Source organism: Hylobates moloch, unplaced genomic scaffold (genome assembly GCF_009828535.3).
Source record: "Hylobates moloch isolate HMO894 unplaced genomic scaffold, HMol_V3 SCAFFOLD_18, whole genome shotgun sequence".
NCBI classification, from domain to species: Eukaryota; Metazoa; Chordata; class Mammalia; order Primates; family Hylobatidae; genus Hylobates; species Hylobates moloch.
Window position 1 is genome coordinate 29,874,243 of NW_026652293.1, and position 26,513 is coordinate 29,900,755.

Genomic DNA, 26,513 nt, shown 5'->3' on the forward strand with positions numbered 1-26,513 from the left:
CTGTCTTTGGACTAACCCCTTCAGCATCTTTTTAAAAAGATTCTTCCTAGAAGGAGTTCTGCTCTAAATGTGAACTACTTCACTTAAACTTTTTTTTTAATTAAAATCTTTTCCTTTGACAGGAGCTTCTATCTATTTGGTGGCTACACATAGCCAACCCTCTTAAAACTCCCAACAATCTTTTTGCAATTTAATCCAGGCTCAGGAGTCACTGTGGAATGTTCTTTATCACTATCCATTACTTTTGGAGGCAACAAGGCAGGTTTTCACTCACTAGGAGAAAGAAAACCAGGCGCGGTGGCTCACGCCTGTAATCCCAACACTTTGGGAGGTTGAGGCAACATGGTGAAACCCTGTCTCTACTGAAAATACAAAAATTAGCTGGGTGTGGTGGGGTGCACCTGTAGTCCCAGCTACTTGAGAGGCTGAGGCAGGAGAATTGCTTGAACCCAAGAGGCAGAGGTTACAGTGAGCTGATATCATACCACTGCAATCCAGTCTGGGTGACAGAGCAAGATTCTGTCTCAAAAAGAAAAAAAAAAAAAAAAGAGGCCTGGTATGGTTGATGCCTGAAATCCTAGCACTTTGGGAGGCCGAGATGGGACAGATCACCTGAGTTCAGGAGTTTAAGACCAGCCTGGCCAACATGGTGAAACCCCATCTCTACTAAAAATACAAAAAAAAAAAAAAAAAAAAGAAAGAAAAATAAAAGGAACTAACATTTATTAAGCATCTACTCTATGCAGGAACACTTAGCATTAACCAAGTCTAAATATTTATACATATTTAGAAGAGTACTGCCACAGAGTAAGTGTTCAATAAATGTCAACTACTATTATTGTATGTCATCTCATTGAATTCTTCTAGCCTCAATTTCAGGTGAGGTAACTGAGGTTCTAAGAAGTTACACTGCTTGTTTAGGGACACAGAGCTGGTAAGCAGTGGAGGTGGGATACAAACCTTGGTCTGTGGACTCTCTAGGGCCATTTCCACCTCATCATATCGCCTCTCAATAAAGACAATATACCAAGGTTCAACAAACAGCATTGAGAAGCTGGAACTTACAACACTCGGTACATACAAGCCTAGCAGCATTTCTGTTGATTTGTTAAATTCTATGATTCACATCTGTAGAAACCACATCCTTCTCCTTCATTTGTGAAGCAAAAGTGACAATCATGTGGAAGAAGTCTAAGACCATAAGTCTAAGACGTATAAGAAATGTTACAGACAAAAGAAGTATGGCATTGTGCAGTGGTTTTCGAACTTTAGCAAGTATCAGAATTCCCTAGAGGACTTAAAATACAGATTGCAGGATTCACCTTCAGGGAGTTTCTGATTTAGTAGTATTGGGATGGAGTTGAAAGTCTGCATTTCTAACAAGGTCCCTAGTGTTACTGTTAGAGTTGATGCTAAGAAAGCCAGTTTTGACTTAGGGCTCTGTCCCCATCTGTAAAGAAATAATAATGCCTATTCTACCTGTCTCAAGATTATTGTAAGGTTTCAGTAAGATATTTTAAGACTGTATATGATTTTGTAGACCTTTTGGTTTCATTTATCCCAGGGGTCCCCAACCCCCAGGCCACAGGCCAGTACAGGGCTGCACAGCAGGTGAGCTGCAGGTATACTGGCCTGAGCTCTGCCTCCTGTCAGATCAGCAGCGGCATAAGATTCTCATAGGAGTGTGAACGCTATTGTGAACTGTGCATGCGAGGGATCTAGGTTGCACGCTCTTTATGAGAATCTAATGCCTGACGATCTAAGGTGGAACAATTTCATCCCGAAACCACCCCCACACCCACAACCCACCACCATTCATCTAAAAACTGTCTTCCATGAAACCAGTCCCTGATGCCAAAAAGGTTGGGGACTGATTTACCCAACCATCCAGTATTCATAAAGAGCATATAAGCTCGACACAAGGCACTGATCACAAACTTTATGAGTTTATATCCCAGGTTCTACTTTGACATTTCACTGTTTCCTTTAGTGATGTTCAGTGTTCATTTGGCAGGAAATTGGGAAAATTAACAGGCCCTTTATTATTTCAGGGTGACCAAGGCTTTCCAGATGAACCCAAGGAAAGTGAAAAAGCTGATGCTAATAACCAGACAACAGAACCTCAGCTTAAGAAAGGCAGCCAAGTAGAGGCACTCTTCCGTTATGAGGCTACCCAACCAGAGGACCTGGAGTTTCAGGAAGGGGATATAATCCTGGTGCTATCAAAGGGTAAGTGCTACTCCAAGATTATAGAAACAAATTTACATGTTAGCAGAAACAAGGTCAAGGGCAGAGAGAAGAAAATATCAATAATCTACAAACAAAACTTTAGCCAGTGTTTTCAACCTCCTTCCTAGCATCTAGCTGGAGGGAGCAAAGTTGAGCACTCAGACTTTCCCTGTCTATTGCTCTAGTAGCCAGGAAAGCAATAAAAAGCTGAGTTTTTTTTTGTTTGTTTGTTTTTTTTTTTTTCGAGACAGAGTCCCCCTCAGTTGCCCAGGCTGGAGTGCAGTGGCGCAATCCTGGCTCACTGCAACCTCCCCCTTCTGGGTTCAAGCAATTCTCCTGCCTCAGCCTCCTGAGTAGCTGGGATTACAGGCACCCACCACCATGCCTAGCTAATTTTTGTGTATTTAGTAGAGACTGGGTTTTTCCATGTTGACCAGGCTGGTCTCAAAACTCCTGGCCTCAAGTGATCCACTGCCTTGGCCTCCCAAAGTGCTGGGATTACAGGCATGAGCCACCGCACCTGGCCGGCGATAAACATCTTGATTATTAAAGAGGAGTATGCTTTGGAAACCATGGATTCTCATTCCCAGAGGTAACAAATTGGCTGGAATCACTTTGCCTTTGCGTCAAGCCGTAAGACCTTCTGCAAACCATAGTTCTTTGAATTAATGTACTTTTCAAAGAGAAAAGTAGGTAAATTTTGCCTTAAAAACCAGCTATTCAGAACTATCCTGTGTCTCTGGTGACTTTCTTGATTCTGTTTGGAATGAACAGACTAAAAATTGAAACAGCATGCCTGTAATCCTAGCCACTAGGGTAGCTGAGGTAGGAGGATCACTTGAGGCCAGGAGTTCAAGGCTGTTGCCTGGGCAACACAGCAAGACACACCTCTTAAAAGTGGAGAGTTCTAAGAATCCCTGGGAGAGTCTGTTAAATCAATTCCTGGGCCCACTCTCCAGAGATTCTGAGTCAGGTCTGGGGTGGGGCCCACCAACTTGCATTACTACCAAGTTTCCAGGTGATGCTGGTCTACTGCCTACACTCTAAGAAGCACCATTCCAACTCGTGGTTTGCCAGCCTAATTCTCTACCTGGACACAAAAAAGTCCCATAATAAAAGCCCTGCTCATATGCTGAGTCTGTGCACTACCAATGCAAAGCAGTGAAAAACTACTATCAATTATAACAGAAAATCCAACAGACAAAGAGAGTGGGAAATTTTAAAGTTAATGGGGGTAGGCCGGGTGTGGTGGCTCACACCTGTAATCCCAGCACTTTGGGAGGCTGAGGTGGTGGATCACTTGAGGCCAGGAGTTCAAGACCAGCCTGGCCAACATGGTGAAACGCCATCTCTACTAAAAATGTAAAAATTAGCTGGGCATGGTGATGCACATCTGTAGTCCCAGCTGCTAGGGAGGCTGAGGCAAGAGAAACGCTTGAACCCGGGAGTAGAGGTTGCAGTGAGCCAAGATTGCACCACTGCACTCCAGCCTGGTTGACAGAGCAAGACTCGTCTTAAAAAAATAAAAATAGGCCAGGCGCAGTGGATTATGCCTGTAATCCCAGCACCTTGGGAGACCAATGCGGGCAGATTGCTTGAGGTCAGGAGTTCAAGACCAGCCTGGCCAACATGGTGAAACTCTGTCTCTACTAAAAATACAAAAATTAGCCGGGCATGGTGGTAGATGCTTGTAATCCCAGCTACTCAGGAGGCTGAGGCAGGACAATCGCTTGAACCCAGGAGGTGGAGGTTGCAGTGAGCTGAGATTGCGCTACTGCACTCCAGCCTGGGTTACAGAGTGAGACTCAGTCTCAAAAAAACAAAACAAACAAAAAAAACACCAAAAATTAAAATTAAAAAAAAGTTAATGGGGGTAGAGAGAGTATACAAGTGTAGCAATTAATTAAAAAATATGAGTAGTATAGGCTGGGCGTGGTGGCTCATGCTGGTAACTCCAGCACTTTGGGAGACCAAGGTCAGTGGATCACTTGGGGTCAGGATTCGACACCAGCCTGGCCAACATGGTGAAACCTCATCTCTACTAAAAATAAAAAAATTAGCCGGGCGTGGTGGCGTGCACCTGTAGTCCCAGCTCCTCAGGAGGCTGAGGCAGAATCACTTGAACTGGGGACGTGGAGCTTGCAGTGAGTCAAGATTGCACCTTTGCACCCCAGTCTGGGCAACAGAGTGAGACTCTGTCTCAAAAAAAATATGAGTAGTAGTAATATAGAAGCAGAGTGTTCCGACAAGAGAGAATGGTAACTCAGTGGGAAGAACTGGCTTGAACACCTCCCAGTGCCACTTTCTAGGTGCCTAAATCAACGAACCAGCTCAATTGTCTGGAGTTTGGGAGACGGAGCAGGAATAAAATGAAAGAACACACTAAAACAACCTTTTGGGTAGATATGGAGAGAAGCCAGTGCGCTTCTTACTATGACTTATCTGTACAAGTGTGAGTTGAGGAAGTACCCATATTGTAGCACTTCAGCAGAAAACAGAATTTAGCACAGTCAGGGTAGGACAGAGGGGAGTTCAATTGCATTCAAGTTATGAGATGGTCTCATCTACAAAGTGTTTCTCAAACTTTAACGTGCATGTGAATCACCTGGGGATCTTCCTAAATGGATTCTGACTCTGGTTTGGGGTGGGATCTGGGATTTTTCATTTCTAATATGCTTCCAGTCCACGACCTACCCTGTAAGTAGAAAGAATCAAGACAGTGATTTGCAGTTAGAATTACCTGAGGGAACTTTTGAAAAAACTGCTGCCCAGTCACACCACACATTAAAGCAAAATTTCTGGGGGCAGGATCCAGGCACCAGTGCCTTAATGTCTGATTTAGATGTACAAACTTCTGAACTGGCTGTGTGGTCAGGTAGGTGGGCTTTGGAGACTATACCTAAGTTGTCTGATTTTTACTGGCAGAATGGCTCTAAACAAACTATTCACCTCTCTGGGTCTCTTCTTCCTTAGTAAAATATGGATACCTACAAGTTATTATGAAGTCTAAATATATTTTTTAAGTACAATGCCTGCACTCTATTAAAGGCTCTGAGTAAGAGCTATTAAAATCTTTATATTTTACAAACATGTACTAACCCATCACTAGCTCCAACTCAGCTGTTTAATGGAGTTCAGTGAAAAGAAGAAAGCTTACTAATGAACTTTCATTTTTAATATATTTAACCAACGGCATGTCCCTTTTCTGTAGTCAAAACAAAGATTCCCAACAAAGGGCAGGTAAAATTCTCTTTCTTAAAAAATTGGGCCAGGCACCATGGCTCACCCCTATCACCACAGCACTTTGGGAGGCTGAGTTGGGTGGATCACTTGAGCCCAGGAGTTTGAGACCAGCCTGAGCAACATGGTGAGATCCCATCTCTAATAAATACAAAAATTAACCAAGCGTGGTGGCGCAGCCTGTAGTTGCAGTTACTTGGGAGTCTGAGGTGGGAGGATTACTTGAGCCCAGGAGGCAGAGGTTGCAGTAAGCCCAGATTGTGCCACTGCACTCCAGCCTGGGTGACAGTGAGACCCTGTCAAGGTTGGGGGTGGGGGAAGGACGGAAATTCTATTTAAGGACTCATTGTTCAATTTCTTTGACCCTTCTTATCTGGTAACTTTTTGAAAAACAATTTATCCTTCTTCATTTTGCTCCTTCATTATCATGTTTAAGACAGATCAATAAGATGGTTAAACCCTGTGTTCACTCTCAAACCACTTTGAAATACTGTCTTTTCCCTGTTGATCACAATTAGGGGTAGTGAACGGTGACCGGTAACAAATTCTGTGTAGAATAGCCAACAGGGCAATCTTCCTATAGTGGTTTTAGAAATCCACATGTACTTTTCCTTTTATCAGTGAATGAAGAATGGCTGGAAGGGGAGTGCAAAGGGAAGGTGGGCATTTTCCCCAAAGTTTTTGTTGAAGAATGCGCAACTACAGATCTGGAAAGCACTCGGAGAGAAGTCTAGGATGTTTCACAAACTACAAAGCTGAAGAAAATGAAGCCCTATTACTTGTTTGTAAGATTTAGCACCCTTCTGCTGTACACTGTACTAACACATTACAGTTTGGAAGTGTTAACTGTTCCCTGTTAAAATTTAACCTACTAGACAATGATGTGAGTACCCAGGATGATTTCCTGGGGCACAGTGGGTGAGGAGATGGGGACAGGTGAATGGAGGAGTTAGGGGAGAGGAGGAGTGGATGGAAGTGTCTGGAAAGGGCACGAGAGGGTCTTCCAGGTGCTGATCCTGTTTCTTGCTCTGAGTGCTGGCTAGCTAGCTGTGTTTACACTGTAAACATTCATCAAGCTGTACATTTGATTGGTGCACTTTTCTGTGTCATACCGCCAATAAAAAAACCTATCTTACAAAAACAAGACATGCAAGTCCAGGCCCAAGGAGTAAGTACAAATATTCCTGTTTCTGAACCATTACTGTAATTGACTCTTAAGGCTTGAAGTAACCTTATAGGTTACTCATAAGGCATATACAAATAAACTTGTTTTCTTTTTTCATTACGTCTTGTTGCTTAAACAGAACCTAGACTAAGTTAGGTTCTCATGGAATACAACACTAAATTCCACAGAGAATTAATAGAATTACATACCTTTGTTCATTCTCGAGAGGAACATGTGTTAAGAACTCAATACTGAATATATATCACCAACATTTAAGTGATGAAAAGCAGCAGTGTTTATGAAGCTAGTTCATAAGTAGTACCTTGTTAGCTGACACTTGGTAATAGTTATGCACTGCTTCACAATGGAGACATGATCTGAGAAATGTGTTGTGCAATCATCTAGAGTACACTTACACAAAACTAGATGGTATAGCCTACTACACAGCTAGGTTACCAGGTATAGCCTACTACTCCTAGGCTACAAACCTGTACAGCATGTTACTGTGTTGAATACTGCAGGCAACTATACCACAATGGTAAGTATCAGTGTATTTAAACATAGAGAAGGTCAGCAAAAATGTATTATAATCTTACGGGAGCATCATGGTATATGCAGTCCATTGTTGACCAAAACGTTGTTATATGGTAAATGACTGCATATACTATACTATACTAATATACGTAACAGAATGCTATGGATTTGGCTAACCCAACTGTCCAATTTTTCAGGATTAACTTGGGTGAAGGATTCTGTAACTATTAGACCTTAAGGCCTGGCCTTAATTCCTCTCCCTACCCACTTCTTCCTGTAGCGTATGTGTAGCTTTGCTAACAATTTTTCAAGTGTGTAGGCGCCTGTGAAAAGCAGAATAAGGAAGTGAACTGCAGACTGAATCAACACGCAGGTGAAAGGATAGCCGGTCAGGGTGAGCACACAGGCATTACGGTCAGCTACAGCACTGGCTTCCAGCACACAGTTGGAAGACCCAGCAAGCTACCACTGGAAACTTTGGACACAACTCAAAGAAAAGAAACCCCAAAGCTAAGAATAATTAATGTTGCTGCTCATCAGATCCAGTGAATTTTCACAGGCTGAAAGGATAAACTCTCTGAACTGCCTCAGTAACGGCTACAATAGGAATAAAAATGATGGGCTCTTAATTCCTTAACATAAGGCATTATTTTATTAAATAAAATAATTTTGATAATCGATTTCTTACTACTCATGCCTTTCCATTACAATTAATTATAATTTCCATAATTCATTGGTCTAGAATGCTACTAAAAGCAAAATTAACCCTGAAAAATATTCAAATTCTGACCATCTATGCCTTTCCCTGGATGACCTGTGAGTAGCTGAAATTCTTGCCTTTTAAGTTGGATTTTCTTCAATACTTACATCTTTTAGGATAGAAAAGAAACAATCGATACACAGATCTGGTTGGAGAGAACATGGTTTAATTAAAGGCAAAGCTGATTTTCAGCAGCTGCAGGTCTTGCACAGACAGACAAAAACAAAAAACAAAACCCAGAAAACAAAACAAAAAACCACAAAAGAAAGTTTACTACACAAAACCAGTTTCTGATAAAGGTTCTCCTCTCCCTCCTCATTACTCCACAGTGAGGATGATAAGGCGAGGAATCCCGCCCCAAGAGTCAGAAAACATTCCAAACACCAAATTCTCATGCAGAATGGGGCTTTAGATGGGAGCTGGGTATTACTGGGAGTGAGATGGTAAACCTGGTTAGCTTGTCTAGGGCGCAAGAATCAGTGACAGTTCAAACACTGGAATGTTGCAGCTGCCTGAATGCAGAGCTCAAACACACAAACTGGGTAAAGGTAGTAGGAAAAAGGCTTGGGAAGAGGAGAGAAAGGTGGACACAGGGAAGGGGCTGAAGAGAAGCACAAAAGGTTTCATATTGCCATTGGGTGGGGGGGTTTCACCTTTTCAGACCTTTCAAAAAAACAAAACAAAACCCAAACACCATGTCAAACTAAAAGAGCAATAATGTAAGCATACGGGGGGGGTGGGCTCCAACCACTCTCTCTGAAGAGCAATGAGCATTATCTCACCCCTTTTCATTGCTGGGGTTGCCCAGACTCCAGTGACAACCGGGGCTCCTGGATGTGCTTTGCTCTACAGCTGTGTTCCAGCTCTTAAGTTCCACACTAACTCCATACACTCACACACACAACCCCTCCCCTCTCGGATAGCAGATGGGCATGTGTGTGTACACAAACATACTCACAGACACACAAAGGAGAGACCTCCCAGAAAATAAACCCTACCACTAGCACAGCAATTGAACATTTAGATTGTTTCCATAATTTCCCCTTAAAATATTACTTTTCCAGGAAATGACTAACAGAAATGCTGTCCTTCTGTTTCTACACAAGAACATTTTCAGTCCTCTTTCCTCCTAATAAATATCAAATAAAGAGTTTATTTTCCTTTCCTTCGTCTCTTCCAAAATGGACGACGTCATGTTTTCTTCTGTGCGTGATGGGCACATGTCCACGCTGCCTTGAATTTCACTCTGAAAGTGGAGGCTGGGAGACTGCAGCTGGGCAGGGGCCTGGGCCCTCTGTGGGCTACGCAGATACTGCTGCTTCCTTCCTCTTCAGACTGTCTTTTGGGCCCCAACTGCTGGACCCCATGCTGTTGCTTCTTGGGAAGATGTGATGTTGCACACATTAGGAATAAAAACAATTACTAGCATACAGCATTGGGTAAAGAAAGGATGGAGATGGGGCAGGAGGGTGGGAAGTAGAATGGGGGCACAAAAACCAACCAAAGAAAAAATAACCACACTGAAAGCTTCTACCTATTAGAACGTGCCAGGCTGTGAATGGACTAGCCTGCCTCCTGTGAGACTGCTTGCTGTGCGACTGTAAAATTTACACGAATCAAAAACGTAATGTGAAATCCTACAGCAGTCACCTGCTAGTCCAGCCCAGCACCACCACCCACACTGTATCCTCGATTGGGGCTCGAGCACCTACAGAGTGAAGGGCATTTCCTGCTGGAGTCTCCTGGCCAGAGAAGGGCCTACCAGAGCCTTCTGAGAGGCCTTGAACTCTCCCTTATGGAACATTTCCACTGGCTGAAGAGGTCGGTTCCCCATCCTGTCACCACCAACCTCTCACAGGAGCAGTGAACGGGGCTTTCCTTGCTACACACTGACTAGAAGCACACCTGTGTATGGAAGAATTCAGTATGATATTTTACTACTGAGAGTAATAATAATAAAAGATGTTTAAGAATAATTTCAACTACATTCTCAGTCAGCAAAGTAATCATTAATGGATTCCTATTTTATTCCCCAAAGAGGAAAAAAGGACTGAGAAGTTCCCATTGGCTTCTCCCATCTGCCTTCCCTTCTCAGCTTTCACTTCCCATGTGGCTGGGGACATGCACGATGGAGAAGATGAGAGGCGGTGATACCAAGTAACTGAGTGAGATAAACAGCAGTTCCTCTCTCTCTCCCTCCGGAAGGCCCCGGGGGGACGGAGAGTTCCTGATGGATTTTTCTTTTTGTTGCACTGCGAACATTTCGTGCACACTCAGCGGGCTGGTGGAATACTTACACCCTCTTGACAGCGAGAAACAGAAAAGAGGGCTGCCACCTGCAGGGGACTGTGTGGGCCAGTCCTGCAAACCCAACATGCCATGGTTTATGGAGCCTTCATTCCCAGGTTGCCACTTTGGCCTCAGTGTGGAGGGTTCATGGTGCCTTGTCCCCGTTGCTGTTTCTGCTTCTGCTGCATTAACAGCTGCTCCAGAGCGGAAGGTCCAGGATGCATCATGGAACTGGACCAGATAGACTGAAAAACAGTCCAGATCTTGTCAGCAGAGGTCAAATGCCCAGTTGTCTGAAACGGATTTGTTTTTCAATCCCAGCCAAATATAAAGGCATATACATGGCCCCAAAACCCAACCCCACTCCCCACAAAAATCCAGCTATTAGAAAAAGTCATTATAAGAATCAAAGCTAGTTAGTTTCCATTAAGACTATTTTAAACCAGAAGAAGTGAAATCACATTTTATGTCAAGTCTTTTTACTGAAACTCAGCTGTATGTGGTACCACACAGGGCATTTACTATAAAGGTTTCAGGCAAATAAAACATTTCTAAAATTAGATACTCTTATTTTGTCAGAAAAGGCTTAAATCAAACATTCCAAAATGAATCAGACTTTTCTTAACCTTAAGAATGAAACTAAAACCTTTGTTTTTGTCCTCCTGAAGATACTGCTTTACCACTAGTGAATTCAGAAATTAAAAACTATCACTCAAGAATCTCGTAAGGCAGACCATGTTTCGAGGACTTTGTCATATATGTGCTATGTATCAGTCAACTCTGAGGGCCTGAGAAGTAAGCCTAGCTATTTATGTGAATGAAAGCAGAGACATCTTTGCTGTAATAATCTTGTGGTTCTTGTTCCTGAAATCTACTCACCTTTAGGCTTTCCATGAGGACAGCAGAGGAATCCTCCATGGAGGGGCCATGGCCTGTCCAGGTGCCACTCGGAGTGCTGGCCTGATGCCAACTGCTCTCAGAGGATGACGTTGCTGAGAGATAATCAATGCCAAACCCACCCATGGCTAAGGGATGAAAAGAGATAAGAAAAATTCAAGAAGATGTTCTATCACTGCCAATTGCCAGACCCCAGGGAAGGATAGAGTAAATTCTTTCAATTTTGCTTGGCAATGAAATGTAGATCTCACCTGGCTTATCAGTTTTCCACCGATCTGCAGTCCTTCTATCCCTGTTATCTGGAGTCCCAATGGGTCCAAAATTGGAGAATGGAACAGAATTATGGTTGTGTGTTGGAGGAGAGCTGGGCAGGCTGCTTGGGTTAGAGGAATGAGGAGACTGGCTGGCTGGTGTTGAATGATCTATTAAATAATAGCAACACAGGATACAGTAAATCATTGTTTCACAAACATACAAAGAACTACAGGTTCCTGTAGATCTGATCACTAAAATTCTACTAATAACAACCACAGGGCTTTGAAGGAAAGGGAAACTAAAGGCTCCAAAGAGATCTGCTAGACGCACTAATTTGCCCTGCCACACATATCTAAGGCATATTCTTTGCCTTAAAAAAGCAAAACAAAATAGTAGGCAATTTTTGTCAACTGAATGAATGCATTATTCTCGCACGGCTATTTCAGATACGTGTTTATTGGTCTTATGTATCAGAATTTGCTAACCTTAAGAATTACTATTAAGTCAGACTCTATTATAAGTTAAAAATCTCAATTTTAAAAAGTGCAGAGCTGGGCACAGTGGTGTGCACCTGTAGTCCCAGCTACTTGGGAGGCTGAGATGGAAGGACTGCTTGAGCCCAGGAGTTTGAGTCTAGAGTGGGCAACACAGCAAGATGCTGTCTCAAAAAAAAAAGTGCAATTTTTCTGCAAAGAATGAACACCTACAAATAAAACTAAAAAACAGCTGAGAACCATAACATAGAACCTCTATTTTCTCCCTTACATCTCTGCTGGCTACTGAGGATGTAAAAAGTTTTGTCAGTAGCATTTATTACATAAACTGGCTTCTTTTTTTTTTTCTATTTCCTTTCAGAAGTTACAAAAACAAACAAAAAATAAAAATAAAAAACCCAACAACTGATATATTTATAATTACAGAATCTCACTATCCCTTAATCAATCTGAGTGTACAGGAAATGTAAGGTCTATAATTTAAAGAGTAGTTAATACCTGAACTGGCAGGAAGTGATGGAGACCACGGAGTCCCTTCAAAAAGGGAATACAGAGATGTTTCCTGGGGGGCCATTGAGGGACTGAGTTCTGCTTTGGAGCTGGATGTCAAGTTTTTCCCATATACTTCATTGAACATACTATTATTTGGGTATCTTTCCTGAAAGACATGAAGTGAAGTTATAAACTCACCCCAAGGAAAGAGATTTGAGAAAATCCAATGTCTTGTTCAAGGATGCTTGGTACACCTTAAGCTTTTCTTAGGAAGAGAAATTCTGAAGGCTTTTATTCTTTTTGTTTCAATTTTCCAGTCAAATTAATTTTCCTCTTTGCTTTCTCTCACCCTTAAATTTGCTCTACGTAAACTATCCAGGTTGAAAATGTGAATAATTTATTTGGCTCAAAAAGAGAGCCCTAAGGGTTTCAATATTAATGAGAAGTTAAAGGGTTTTAACTCATGATGTACAAGTCACTAGTATGCCCCAATCAGAGACAAGGGTGATAAAATCAAATATCTGGAATACACTAATGCATGGAAAATAAAGAAAAAACAGACATACTGAAACAGTATGAGAAAGACAATGATCAGTCTACACTAAAAGCACACAGCAGGATTCTTCATTGTCCACCTACCTGATTGAGAGAGAATCCGGTGAGGGACAGGAAAGAGGATGAATGTGACATGAGTTCTGAGGGCTTCTCCAGTAAGGATTTCTTCACAGTCCCAGAAAAAAAGGTAATTAAGTTATACCTTCTATTTTCTTAGTATTAATCTTAACGATACTATGGAACCAAAGCAAAAGCATGCCTGTATTCGCCCACTGAGTACAATTTGAGGCTCAGAAGATGTGAATTCAAATCTGTTAATACCAAGACACCGCCTAAGTGCCAGTTGCCACAGGTGCGTAGAAACCTCCTTTTAGATCAAACCTAGTCAGATTCTATTCTGGCAGGGACAAGAGACCCTGGTAAACAGCACTCTGAGTGTTTATGAGGCATGGACCTCAGGAATCCCCTTGTCAACAGTTGCACTTAAAATAATCTCAAAACAAAATGCTGAACTGTTCCAACACTGTTTCTCTCCACCCCACAATTTTTAAAACATTAACACTGGTGACTTTCAAAAAGCCTTTCAAATCCATTTGACAAATGGCTTTGTTAATATGCTTTTTAAGCAGCTCTATTTGCAGTATATAGTAAAACAGTTGCTACAAGTCAAGCTTACATTTATTGGCCCTAGCAAAGTTATTAGGAGAAACAAAGCTGAATCTCTAATGCTGTCACTGAATAGCTGGCTAATAAAACATTACTAAATACCTACGACAAGAGAAGCACTTTGACATATGTTGTATCATTAATGTTAAATATTGGAAGGGTTATAGTCGAGGTTTCTTTAATCATTGTTGTTTTTTAAACATGAAAAAAAAAAACCCTGAAAATACTCCCACTTGTTCTACCATCAGCTCCATTTCCAATGAAAGGGACACTAAGGGAACAGGAACAGGAACTAAGGGATTAGGAAACAAGTGGACAGAGAAGCACTACCCTCAGTCCTTAGAGACTCCAGCATAAAAGCTGCAAGAAAGGCAAACATAGAGAGGCAACAGTATAGCAGCTGCGCTTCCACAATCCCTGTGCACTCAGTCATGGCACTACTACCATTTAAGTCTCCAGGGGGATCTTTTATTGCTACTATTTAATAACTTGGTATGGGGCCCCTACTCTACTACCCAGGCAAATTCTTAAGGGAACTTCAAGTGCCAGGGATGGCAGCAATGTCATGAAAGCTGTTAAGGTTTTATTTCTCTTGACACTAAAATTAATGTACTTTAATTTTATGAATGTGTTCTTGCCCTGTATTTATGAGAAAGAAACAGCAAGAAAGTAAAATTTACTATCTTTTTATGTTTTATTAAGGTGTAATAAAGAGAGGGGAAAAAGCCTCATAGCATACATCTTTCTTTCCATCTTTTATACTCCCTACCCACAGTAAAATATAATAAGAACACTGACAAGCATATAGAACAATGTTCTTTAAAATGCAGGCTGAGTTCTCAGATTTTATTTTATGTGATTCTAGTTATTTTCATATTTACTCATTTATGACACTCTGACAATGTTTATAAATAGAATCCTCTTCATTTTTACTCATTCTGTTTATGAATCCAACTTTGAATTTAGATCAGGGCTCTTTCTGCATTTAGTTAACCAAACAAAAAAGAGCCATATACTGTTCAATAATGTCAGTTAAAAAAAAAATCAAGAACATATTTCCTTTCATATTTTGGCTACATATGAGAAATAAATCTCACTGTTCCTAAGCAAGATTAAATGACACTTAAAATTTCTGGGTCCAGATGGAAGTGTCACCTGCAAAGTGAGTTAATTTGTCACCATCACACTGCGTGTGTGACCAGCTCTGCAGAATGCTTTCTGGATAAAACCAAGGTATGTCTCTACGATTTGGGAGAACTATAAAGGCAGAAATATTTTGCTATATCCTACTACCATCTTAAGGTTGGTTTAGGCAATTAGAAAATATGTTTTACAGTTCTGAAAAGGACAGCCCCAGGAAGAAAAGAAATCACCTCATCTGTGTACTACAGTATCTCAGAAAAGCAGCTGGGGGTTAGAGCAAGAAGCAGAATTATGTTAAATACATACAAAAAGGCTTCGTCCAGGAAGAGAGGCGAGAGGCCCCAGCAGAGCCGGGTAAAGATCAGGAGGGTTAGAAAAAATCAGCTCTTCCTCTTCCTCCAAGGCAGCCAGGCTCTTTAACAGGTCCGGAGGAAGCAGAGGGGAGCTCTTGGGGTCCTAGTGACAGAAAGGATCACAGTGAGACGCAATAAGGGATAACAAAAGCATAAAGGAATAGTAGCATAATTAGGTAGAAGAAGACAACTAAAGTCAAAGGGATAGTGAGATAGATGGTATTAGGCAAAGAGAAAAAAGGCTCTGAAATGCAAAGGCAAAGCGACACAAGGAAAATAATGGAGAAAGTTCAAGACAATAGAAAATCAAAAATACTGACAGAGCAGAACACAAAAGGTTAATGTGGCTAGTGAGTAACACAATGCTATGGAGCAAAATGATTAGCATATCTTGTGCTTACAGAGAAACAGATCTTTTAAAAAGTACTAACATTCACCTGTTTCTAATGAATAAAAAGGGCAAAGAAAGGGACCTCCACTGTCCAAGATAACTGGCTAACTTTGTTTTTCTCAGAGAGCAATTTATTTAAATATCAGTAAACCTATTTTTAAACTTAGATGATTCAGCCCAACTGAGAGGAGTGCTTTATCTCAGAATTCTCTAACATGCTGTTTTAGAGATTTCTGTACATGGTTTCTTTGCCACACCATCAGAGTTCAAAATCAGTTATGGAATTCTTCAGCTTCCAAACTAAAACATACTGTGCAACTTTGAGGAGGAAACGAAGAGCTACACCAATACTCAGTGGCATTCTATAGTACTAACGAATAAGAGTGGTCTTTTTATAAGATCTATTTGAGATATTCAAAAGATAGTCAACCTCAGACCTATCTCCAAATTGCCCGGTGACAGGAAAGAACACACACCTCAAATGGCATCCTGGGTACAGGATCCTGCTCTGGACGGAAGACTCCTGGTGACCGTTTGCCCCTGCGGTCTATATTTGCTTGCTGTGCCATTACAGATCTGTTATCAGCCATGCTGTAGGAAGAATCCCAGTAGAATTCTGGGACCTTGACTTCTGAGGGATTATGGTTATATGGCTCCATGGGAAAAGGCTTCATTTTTTTTTCTAGAGGCTGCTGCTGCATTACAGGAGGTTGCAATGACGGCTCAAACAGTTTTATGGGGTCTTGGGTCTGAAGGTAGTAGGGCTGTTTCACAGGCATAATTTTCCCTAATGGGCCTTGAACCTGAGGGGGATTCCACAGCTGTTTGGAGGCATCTGCCTGTTGATACTAAAAAAGAGATGCCTGTCATCAAGGTGAGGATAAAATGCAATATTACTTATAATGAATGCTAAAGAATCACAGAATGAACTTGGGGTGTTTTCCAACCAACAAAACTCTAGGCAAGGCAGCAGTTTCCTTTACCTTTTGGGCTTTTCAATACTCAGAGCTTTCTGGGAACAGATTATAGGCACCACACTCATATTTTCTTTTAATTCAACTATTTAAGAGGTTTAATGAATGAATGAATATATTTGCATGAGTGTTTGTTTCCCCTTTCTGCTTCAAGTGCTGTGCTTCAAACGACAAACATTTAAGACTGGTGTCACATCTGTCTTAGTACCTCATCAAGACTGTAATTCTATTTCCCTAGCAGTTTATGTTCCTATGGGAGAATTATTTGCAGAAAATCCATTTTCAATAAAATGGACACTTAGTAGCAGCCAAGAATGGTACTTAAGGTCTAGTATTTTATCCTTTACAAAAGTAAGGAAAACATTTGAACTTTCATAAACAGTAGAGACAATACTTTTGTTTTCCCATAATCACTATAAATCTAAGCAAGAAGTATGTCAAAGTTTAATGAGCACTTCTAACATTGAATCTTTCAGCATTTCCCCTTATTTCATTCAGCTGGATAGTACACACAACTGTAACTTACCTGCTGGAATCCAGAGTGGTGAGGCGGGCTTTTCCCCAAAGCCGGCACAGCTTTTGTAGGGGATTGTTGTTGCTGAGTTAGAGCTTGAACCTGCAACTGGCTTGTAGACTGTGCTGTTGGCTGAGCTGGTAAAGATGTAAGGGGTTGCTGGGAAGGTGGCTGTGATTGTTGAGGTCCCTGGTTCATTGGCCCTGGTCCAGAGGGCCGTTGCTGGCTGTAAGGAATGTGGGACTGTTTCCCAGCTTGCACCTGGTTTCCTGCTGGAGAGTGAGCTGTAGGCTGAAGAAAGGTTCCTGGGACAGAAACACCAGCTGGGAAGGTGTAACCTGAGCCCATAGAAAATGCCACAGGAGGGGGGATAACATATGTTGGGGGTGGAAACCCTTCAAAACAGAAGAACACAGCTTTAGTTTTAAAGAAACAGCAAAAAAAGTCATTTTTTTTAACAGGTAGGTAGAGAGAGTCTTCTAACACATCACAAAAAAGATTAGTCATGTTGTCAATCTTTAACTTGATTTGAAGAACTAAAAATAGACTATTGATACTTTTCCTCTATCCACTGAAGTAATCAGTGTTCTGTGAGTAGCTTCTGTATTTAGTGATAGGATTTCCTTCATAATAACAAACATGCACTTGTATGTACACTACACAGAAACAGTTCAAAAATAATTTTATAAGTATTAGGGAAAATAGAACTTTTTATGGCTTAGTAACATTACTCCAACAGAATACACATTTCTCAGTGAGTGAATAGAAATTCTTGCACAGAAAAGATTAAGTAGAAGAAATTACAAAACATATTTACCTGGCCTGCTGGGAAGAGGAGGGAAGGCTCCAGGGTGATGAATGGGGATGAACTGGGAGTTACTTGCTTGAGTTGGGGTTTGAGTTACAGGTGTTTTTCTGGCTTCAGACACTGGAGTCTTTCTTAGTTCTGTCTGGGATTTTACCTGTAACCAATAGAAGCAAAACTATCTATAATAAACTGAAACTCAAATGTGTTAGAAAGAAGACCCTACTCTTAAGAAAGTATTTAAAACCTCATTAGATTAAAAAGTACATGCTGAAGATATTTAAAGTCACCTAAGTTAAAAATGGAAAATCAAAGAAATTATTTAATAGCCAATAAAAGATAATTTTACTGTCTTAGTTTTACTAATTATTTTGCTTTCTCATGATCACAAAAATCCAAATATGTAAAGGATCTTAGAGCCCATTTGTTTTACAAATGAGATGCCTGATGCCAACAAGTTGAAAAAAACTTGTCTATGACTTTAAGTTGCTTGTTCTGGGGCCCAGGGTTCTCTATACTCTAATTCATTAAATGACATACATGAATTACGAACTAATAATGACTACTAACCCATAGGTGAGTTATTTTGGCCCTCAGTTTAATTTCATCTGCGTAGACACATGTGTACAGTCAGGCATCCACCTTCCACCCTGCAACTTTACCACCCTTCAGATTAAATAAGGATACTTTCAGCAGTAAGGAACAGGCCCTGAGATCCTATAGATAGAGCCAGAGAGAAGTAGATGTCATATGTACTGCTCAAAGTTGAGCAAAATGAGGGAACATGAGTAGCATTTATAGAAAACCCGGGACGAGGTACAGAGTGTGGTGATATGTTGACTCTTTCTTTCTTTAATCATTTATACGTGATTTGAGATGGATGAGAAACCAAAAAAGGAGATTCTATTTTCAGTCTGGACCTTATTGTGAGCAGTTACAGACAATGGAGGAAGGGTAAGCAGAAAATGCTGGACTCATTATCCCTAAAACTTGGATCCTTTGGCTTTCTAGTTCATTTTTTTTTCTTGCCTTTCCCTAGCATCTCTCTCTCTCCCTCATGTCCTAATTTCTACCTTGTCTTTCTGTTTCTCTCCTTGCTATAATGTTAAAATGGAACTATTATTTTCTTATTTCTCTTTCTAAAAAACATTAGAGAAATACATCAAAGGTACTATTTATTTACAAACAGCCTTCAACAATGTAGTTTCTCATGCAAACACATACATTTGCTAAAATGTGTTAACAACTCACATGGCCACTTAAGTATTTATTCAAACATTAATAGTATTAATAAAACCATCACAGAATAAAGGCCCTTTTCTGTTTATATGAAACCATCTTATCTATTTGGAAAAATATTTTAATAAAAAGAAAGTCACAAATAACTTAGCAGTGCTTATCTTTTCCCAGCAAGAAACCTGGGTTCTTGCTTTATAAATTCCCAGGATCCAGGATAAGATTAAAGTGATATTAATACCACTAGCTGGGACAAGTATAATTGTCAAGAAAAAAGCCTCATATTTTTCCAAGAAAAAAATATATATACGTATATATACACATATATATTATATATAAAATATATACTATATTATATACATAAAATATATATTACATATTATATATTATATACACATATATTATATATAATAGAAAAAATATATATACGTATATATACACATATATATATATTATAGTGAATCTAAAAAAAAAAAACTGCATAAGCCTTAATATACTCTTGGTTCTACTGGATCTATAGAAGACCCCAAATCTCCACTATAGCATTGACAAATGGTAGTTATATCTTCCAAATAAAATAGAATCCTGTGTGAAACTGACAACTCTGCAACTAATCCTTTCAAACTGCTTAAATTGATGAGGACTGACAAAAGTGTCAAATCAGGCTGAGATTTTTTTTTCCACTCACAATTCCCAAGAATTGATAAAGTAACCATCTATCACAGCTCTTTGTATAACCTTACTATGCAATTAAATAATGCATTTAAACTTCCAGGACAGCCGATTCTCATGGCTTTAGAACAAAATGAAAAATCTTGCCTTTTGTGTGAGCCTTCCTCTACCTGCTTTATAGTTCAAATACAGCTTACCTGCACTGCCACATTCTGCTTTCCTGTTTCCTGTAACTTTTCTAAGGTGCATTTCTTGGTTTCAGTTTTCCTCTTGTTGTTGTCCTTCTTTCCATCATTCTTAGTTACAGTTATTCCTTTGCTATAGTCCCTTCTCACCTCTTTGGGAGGAAAACTTCTTCCTTGGTCTCTGTTCACTTCTCGTGGCTTAATATTTTCTTTGAAGGTAACCACTGGCTTCTCTCCTGTGTCACAGTTGTTGCTTAAATTTCGGCTTGTAGATAGCACTGATTTTAGCCCTGGGCTCCCATCTGCAGCCAGCGACTCTATCGCAGATGTTTCTTGCAGAATGAGGTTCTCTTTGGCTTCACTGGGGTCTTCCAGTATTAATTCTGGGATTTCTGTGATAAACAACAATTTCCCTACCTCATTTTCACACTGAATCAGCCTAAAAAAGCAAAAATAAATCCATATATAAAAAAACATTAACTTAAAAAATAACAACTGAATTGTGTGTGGATCCAAGTCAATATATTCCTAGCACTAATAACCATGGAAACAGCAGGATATAACAATGTGGATTCAGGTAACACAAAAAGTAGTTGTGTAGAAACTGAGGTTCTCATTATCACACTTAACATCGTCACAACCTATCCCTCTGCTCTTTCAACGTTTGCTAGAATTTACATTTTCTGAGCATGCTTCAAGTGCAAGACACTAGTCTAGGGCCCTTGATATGTCCTATAAGGTAGCTATATATAATTCCTATTTTATACATGTGAAAATTGAAGCTCGGAGGTGGTAAGTTCATTCAAACACGCAAGCATTTAACTACCTACTGTATGACAGAAACCTGAATACAAAAATGAGTAAGTAGTTAGTGACTTTGGAAAGGTTATAATCTACTGGGGAGATCCCAAGGACACCCACTTTAGAAGCTGCGGAACTACAAACGGAACTCAAACCAATCGAATTACAAAACCTGCATTCTTTCCCCTACACTAACGAACACATCTGCTTTGTACTTAACTGGCTACTAGCACCATCTTGGTCTGTCCTGCCTGAAACTGACCACCATGCCCAGGCCAATACAAATTACCATGACTGTGAAAGTACAATTCAGTTAGATTTACAGAGATATTTATAAAGTAGAGCAGAAACTCACGATAAACAAGAAAGACCTCTATAATACACAATAGGGAGAACAGAGATTCTAAATAAAGAGTATACTTACTCACTAGGGTTATAATTAGATGTTGTGCTACCAACATGTCGATTTAAGAGTTCATGATCGACAATATTTATGCCAAAGCCTAAAATATGTAACATATGAGATGTGTGTGTGTGTGTGTGTGTGTGTGTGTGTGTTTATCTAAAAAAGTGGTTAAAAAGGGGTAGACCACAAGCTCCACAGACTTACCTTGGCTGATTATCAGCAATCCATTTGCCTACAGAGATCAAGCGCTGCTGTCGTATTCGTCGTTGCTGGCCTTCTTTGTCTCCTGTAATACCCTGGTGACCTTTGGAAAAATCCAAGTTCCTAAAATTGACACAAGCAAGTTATGAGAATATTAAATTGCTAAAGATATTTTCCAGGCAACCAAGTTCACCTGATTAACTGTAATGGCTTCAGATTATTTTCCATATAGGTTAGCTACTTGATGTAATCAACTGCATTTATTAGAATTTATACTCCCAGAGATTTTTACAAACTATGAAACAAAGCAGAAAAGAAAATATACAAATTCATTACATTAATGTAATATTTTTACTCACATTTCACTTTCTAGTCGGGGAGCTCAAATAAACCACAACTTTTTATTAGGAAAGATTCTTTTACCATTTTAAGAATAAAGTTTTATAAACATTTATCTTGCATGCTAAGTAATTTGCTTGAAATGACCATGGCAATGCTAAGAGTCTCTGAGGTGCCTATTTTAATAAATAATATTAATCTATCCACTTTGTGGTGGACCATTCTAAATCAGAAAAATGTATAAATATCATAAAGCATATAGAATAACTCATTGATATCAGAAGGGTAAACCAACCTGAAAAAAATAAAGATTTTTCAGATTTCTCCTTATTAAACTTTTTTTTTTAAGAAGATTTAAGAATTGCCAGGCAGAAGGCTAGATGCTGAGGACACAAAGATAAATAGGAGTCCCTACCTTTGGGAATAAATAATTATGATTCAATCTGATAAGCATAATAAGAACTATGCAAAGAATTAAGTGAATATAGTAAAAGGAGGATGAGTTCCTTCTGAGAAGCTCTGAAAGGTTTCATAGAGTGATACCTGAGCTGGACCTTGACAGGTATGGCTAAGTGCTTACCAGGCTGGTGATGGAAAGGCAGTAGAGGAGAAGGAAATGTTCTAGGCACAACGTGAACAAAGGTGTGGAGGAATAAAAATAGGGAGCTATTCAAGTATAGCACATAGTGTATAGAGTTTATAAATATTGGGGGAAATGGCAGAAAATAAGGCTGAACAACTAGGAGCTGGATAGTGCTGGAACTTCAGCATCAAGCTAAAAGAGACAGTGGAGCAACCGGGAATGGGTAAATAAAAATACTAGTCATGCGACATCACTATTTCCATACTTAAAAACTATACGCAGTGTAGAAATAGACTATAGGAGGACAGGAACTATACGTAGAGAGGTTTTTATACTTCAGGTAAACTGGTGAGAAAAGCCTGAACTATGTATGGGGAAATAAGCGGAAGGACTTGAACCTAAGAAGCATTTCAGACACAGAATTATAAAGGCTTGGTGAGAAAGACAAATGGAAACAAGGGTTTTTCAGATTTCTAGCTTGGTCATATAGATGGTTAATGCCACAGGCACAGACAGAAAATACAGAAAGAAGATTGCTTTTTGGCTGACCAAATTGGAAAATATAAGCTCAATTTTTGGTCATGTTAAAGTTTAAAATGCATAAGGAGATTAGATTGTTAGAATATGCATCCAAACTTCGAGAGAAGTCAGAGCTGAAAATTTGGGACATACCATTCAAGAGACATAGGGATGGATTTGATTAACAGGGTGAATGTAGAAAGCGGGACGGAAAGGGCAAGAAAAGAATCCTGGAAAACAACAACATTCAGAGGCATGTAGTTTAAAAGAAATAGTGAAAAAGACTGAGTGCTAAGGGTGGGAAAAATAGTATCACAGAGCTAAGGAAAAAGGTTTCATGAAGGAAGGAAATCAACAGACTCAATGCTGAAGAAAATTCAATAGGATAAAGACTATAGTCACTGGATTTTGGTATCTAGAAGGCACGGATAATTTAAACCGCAGTAGGCTGAAAATGATTGGGAGTTGAAGTGGAGTCAGTCAGGTTGGCCCACACCACTCTTCTTTTTTTTTGAGACGGAGTCTTGCTCTGTCACCCAGGCTGGAGTGCAGTGGCGTGATCTCAGCTCACTGCAGCCTCTGCCTCCTGGGTTCAGGCGATTCTCCTGCCTCGGCTTCCTGGGTAGCTGGGACTACAGGCGCCCGCCACCATGCCCGGCTCATTTTTTTTGTATTTTTAGTAGAGACGGGGTTTCACCGGGTTAGCCAGGATGGTCTCGATCTCCTGACCTCATGATTCACCTGCCTCCACCTCCCAAAGTGCACACTACTCTTTTTAAGAAGTTTCATGATGAAAAGATAAGGCAACGTAGGAAAATAGAGGGATGTAAATTCATTTTACTTTTTTAAAAGAATGGGGCACACTTAAATGTTACTAGGCTAAAGATAATTAGTTGTTTAAAAAAGAAAGGAAAGAAAGACACTGGAAATACAATGCAGAGAGGATAACAGATGGAGCGAGGTTCTTAGGGAGGTGAGAAGGGATGGGATCAAGGGCACAGATGGAAAGGTTACATTTTAATTTTTATTACACAGGAATTGAAGGCGTGACATACACAAATCCAATTCACAACAAACTTTCAGTATTAGTTGACGTTACAAAAATAACACACAGCTGGGACAGATCAAAGGTTCCTCTACATCCAAGCCCAATTCTCTTTTAATTTTAATACTGCAATCACTGGCAATGATAAAGGTACTTCAGCTATCACCTACCTGAAAGAAGGTCTCAATGCCAAAAATCCTTGTAATTCAAACTCCTCTGGAAGTGGTGTTGCTAAAGAGTCAAAATGAAAATTTGCACACATTTTAATTAAAATGTTGCATTGGTAGAATACTGTTCACTAAATTTTTTTAAAAATTAACATACAGAAAGAAATTACAATGCGTATAGTTCTCTGCTCTTCTTTATCGTGATCCTGATGAAAATAACTCACCTGTCAAAACTCTGCATGTTATCTTTGGGACATAGACATTCCCCTAATACTCACCTAATACTCAATGCTGAGGAGAATGGCTTTTTAAAAAATCAGCAGTCTTAAAAATTCATAGTCTTGGATCCAGTAATCCCAATGTTTAGATTACCTGTCTCTTTTTACTGAAAGTATTGAATAACATTGACATCATCTGAGAGCTTGTAAGAAATGCAGAATCTTGGGCACTAATTCAAACCTACTGAAGCATAAACTGTATTTTAAAAAGATTCAGGTGATTTATGTGCAAATTAATGCCTGAGGAGCATGGATTTAATAGAAAAAAAAAGTCAGAAAGAAGCCAAGCCAGAGGTTGTTCAGTGCAGCATTATTTATAATGGGAAAAATTTTAAAGCAACAGAAAGTGCGTAAATAGATTATAGCACTTCCATAGGATGGAATATTATGAAGCCAGTAAAAGTCATGTTTTCAAAATGCTTATTGACAAAAGAAAATGCTAACAATATAGTACTAAATTTCAAAATCAGGCACAAAACTTTATTTGATATGTATCATTTCCTATGTGTGTGTGTGTACACGTAAGAAAAAGGCCCGAAGAAGATATACTATCGTGACTAGTAAAAGGTATCTCTGTATGGGAGATTTGTGTTCTTTTTGTTTGTACCAAATTTTCTACGATGAGTAAGTATTACTTTGACAGAGCAATGTTCACGTTAATTGGTTTTTTTTTTAAATAGTAAGAATGAGGAGGAAGGAAAGAAAGAATCTGAAGGTATTACACTCTCTGAACTCCTATTTGAATGATGCTAAATGAGAATAAGCTGCCAGAAGAACTGGGAGAACATTATCTACTTCCACCCACCCACTTACTGTAGAGTTCACAGTCACTGAGATACTGAATTTAAAATCAATCATTCATCACCAAAAACCTCTTTTTCTCTGGCCTTAAGCCACTATTAATGATGGAGAACCACATCAACACCACAAGGTTAGGGTAGCCCTTACCACTAGTACTTGAGAGGTCCTCTTCATGGGGATGGAAACTATTCAGAAGAGAAATCAACCAGGGCCAAATGCTGTAAATTAGAGAAATAGTTCAGACTTTATTTTTATATAAGAGAAACCAGAACACTAATAAGCCATGAAAATGGTATCTATAGGTCCTGGACTTTATGTATTTTTCCCTTATTTCAGTATTTCAAAGGCTGTATAATTTTAAAAAATGTATTTTCAAAGATACACTAGATAATGATAAAGATACAACAAAAGGGACAAATTTCCATGACAGAGACCTACTACCACTGTAGATCATTTCCCATGCTCCTAATTCAACAAACATTGAAAATAATTTGTCAGTTTCAAACATGGAAAACTGAAATAGGCCGAGAAAATTCTGAGCAAAGAAATAACATACTATGATTTTATAGAGCTTTCACATACATTATGAGTTGTGGAAGCCGCTGTTAGTTCTTTAATCTGTGACAGGGTATGGTTATACCACACAAATCACATTCCCTGTTCAAAGTGATAATGCCTCTTTTTATGGTACAAAAAGTCCACATTTTTACAACAGCCTTAACTCTAAACTTTGTTTCCTAATACATAATTTTTGTGAAAGCTTACACATGAAATATTAGAACATATTCTTTCCACTATTCAGAAGTAACTTCTATATATGTATTTGTTAACTGTGTCCTTGGTTTCTGAGTGAGGTACGTTAAAGTTTCCATTATGGATATAGATTTATAAATATCACTTTACATATAAACATTTGTATCAAAATCTCTGTTATCTTTCAAACATAAGAGCAATTTATAAATCTGATGTATTATATATGACGGCAAGATATTTGAAGTGAGACAAATACAAGTAGTTTGAGTGTTCATTTGCTGGGGTGAGGGATAGATGTGATGGGTGGAAGCAGCCATGTTGCTTAAAATTATTTGGTTAAAATAATTAGCTTAAAATAATTTGGTTTTGGCCCAGAAACAATTACTTTGATTTTCCTACGGTAGACTCATCTATCTAATCACATTCTCCTTAATATGAAGCTTACCTCTGAATATGTATCAACCAATTTTTATTTAAAAAAAAAAAAAAAAGAAAGAAAAAGAAAAGCATGAGGTGAAGTGCCCAGGATAGAGAAACTGGATATAAATAATCGCACTATGGAAAACTGTAAGTTAACAACTATTTGGGACAGTTGTACACTTTGAAATATGGGAATATGCTACTTTAAAAATATCAACAAATATATACACATATAAAAATATATAAACAAATATTGAAGAATAAATGTCTGCTACAAACCTTTGGAGATGTAACAGATTACAAGAGATAGTTGGAAAAAAAGGTCAGTAAACTAAAAAAGAATATTATACT

The 26,513-nt window shown here is 39.3% G+C and overlaps 2 protein-coding genes across 17 annotated transcripts in view; one reads left to right on the forward strand and one right to left on the reverse strand.

Moving 5' to 3' along the window:
• The window catches only part of NCF2 (neutrophil cytosolic factor 2), a 37,913-nt gene extending 30,967 nt beyond the window's left edge, over nt 1–6,946 (forward strand). Inside the window, exons 14-15 of one of the 2 annotated variants that reach the window (XM_032136403.2) lie at nt 2,052–2,229; nt 6,091–6,946. In XM_032136403.2, the coding sequence (XP_031992294.1) occupies nt 2,052–2,229; nt 6,091–6,203 (291 nt within the window). In that variant the 3' untranslated portion in view covers nt 6,204–6,946. The remainder of the gene's footprint in view (nt 1–2,051; nt 2,230–6,090) is intronic. The other variant, XM_032136404.2, reaches the window with a different exon arrangement.
• Nucleotides 6,947–8,074: 1,128 nt separating this feature from the next.
• Nucleotides 8,075–26,513, reverse strand: part of SMG7 (SMG7 nonsense mediated mRNA decay factor) — an 82,945-nt gene continuing 64,506 nt past the window's right edge. For 7 of the 15 annotated variants that reach the window (XM_032136394.2, XM_032136393.2, XM_032136390.2 and 4 more), the window contains 13 exons: nt 25,137–25,207; nt 23,914–23,974; nt 21,261–21,380; nt 19,862–20,288; nt 17,769–17,913; nt 16,964–17,346; nt 15,940–16,311; nt 15,026–15,175; nt 12,995–13,075; nt 12,362–12,521; nt 11,366–11,536; nt 11,097–11,242; nt 8,075–10,462 (listed from right to left, as the gene is read on the reverse strand). In XM_032136394.2, coding sequence (XP_031992285.1) covers nt 10,349–10,462; nt 11,097–11,242; nt 11,366–11,536; nt 12,362–12,521; nt 12,995–13,075; nt 15,026–15,175; nt 15,940–16,311; nt 16,964–17,346; nt 17,769–17,913; nt 19,862–20,288; nt 21,261–21,380; nt 23,914–23,974; nt 25,137–25,207 — 2,401 coding nt within the window. In that variant the 3' untranslated portion in view covers nt 8,075–10,348. The remainder of the gene's footprint in view (nt 10,463–11,096; nt 11,243–11,365; nt 11,537–12,361; nt 12,522–12,994; nt 13,076–15,025; nt 15,176–15,939; nt 16,312–16,963; nt 17,347–17,768; nt 17,914–19,861; nt 20,289–21,260; nt 21,381–23,913; nt 23,975–25,136; nt 25,208–26,513) is intronic. The other 8 variants (XM_032136398.2, XM_058430953.1, XM_032136400.2 and 5 more) reach the window with 5 other exon arrangements.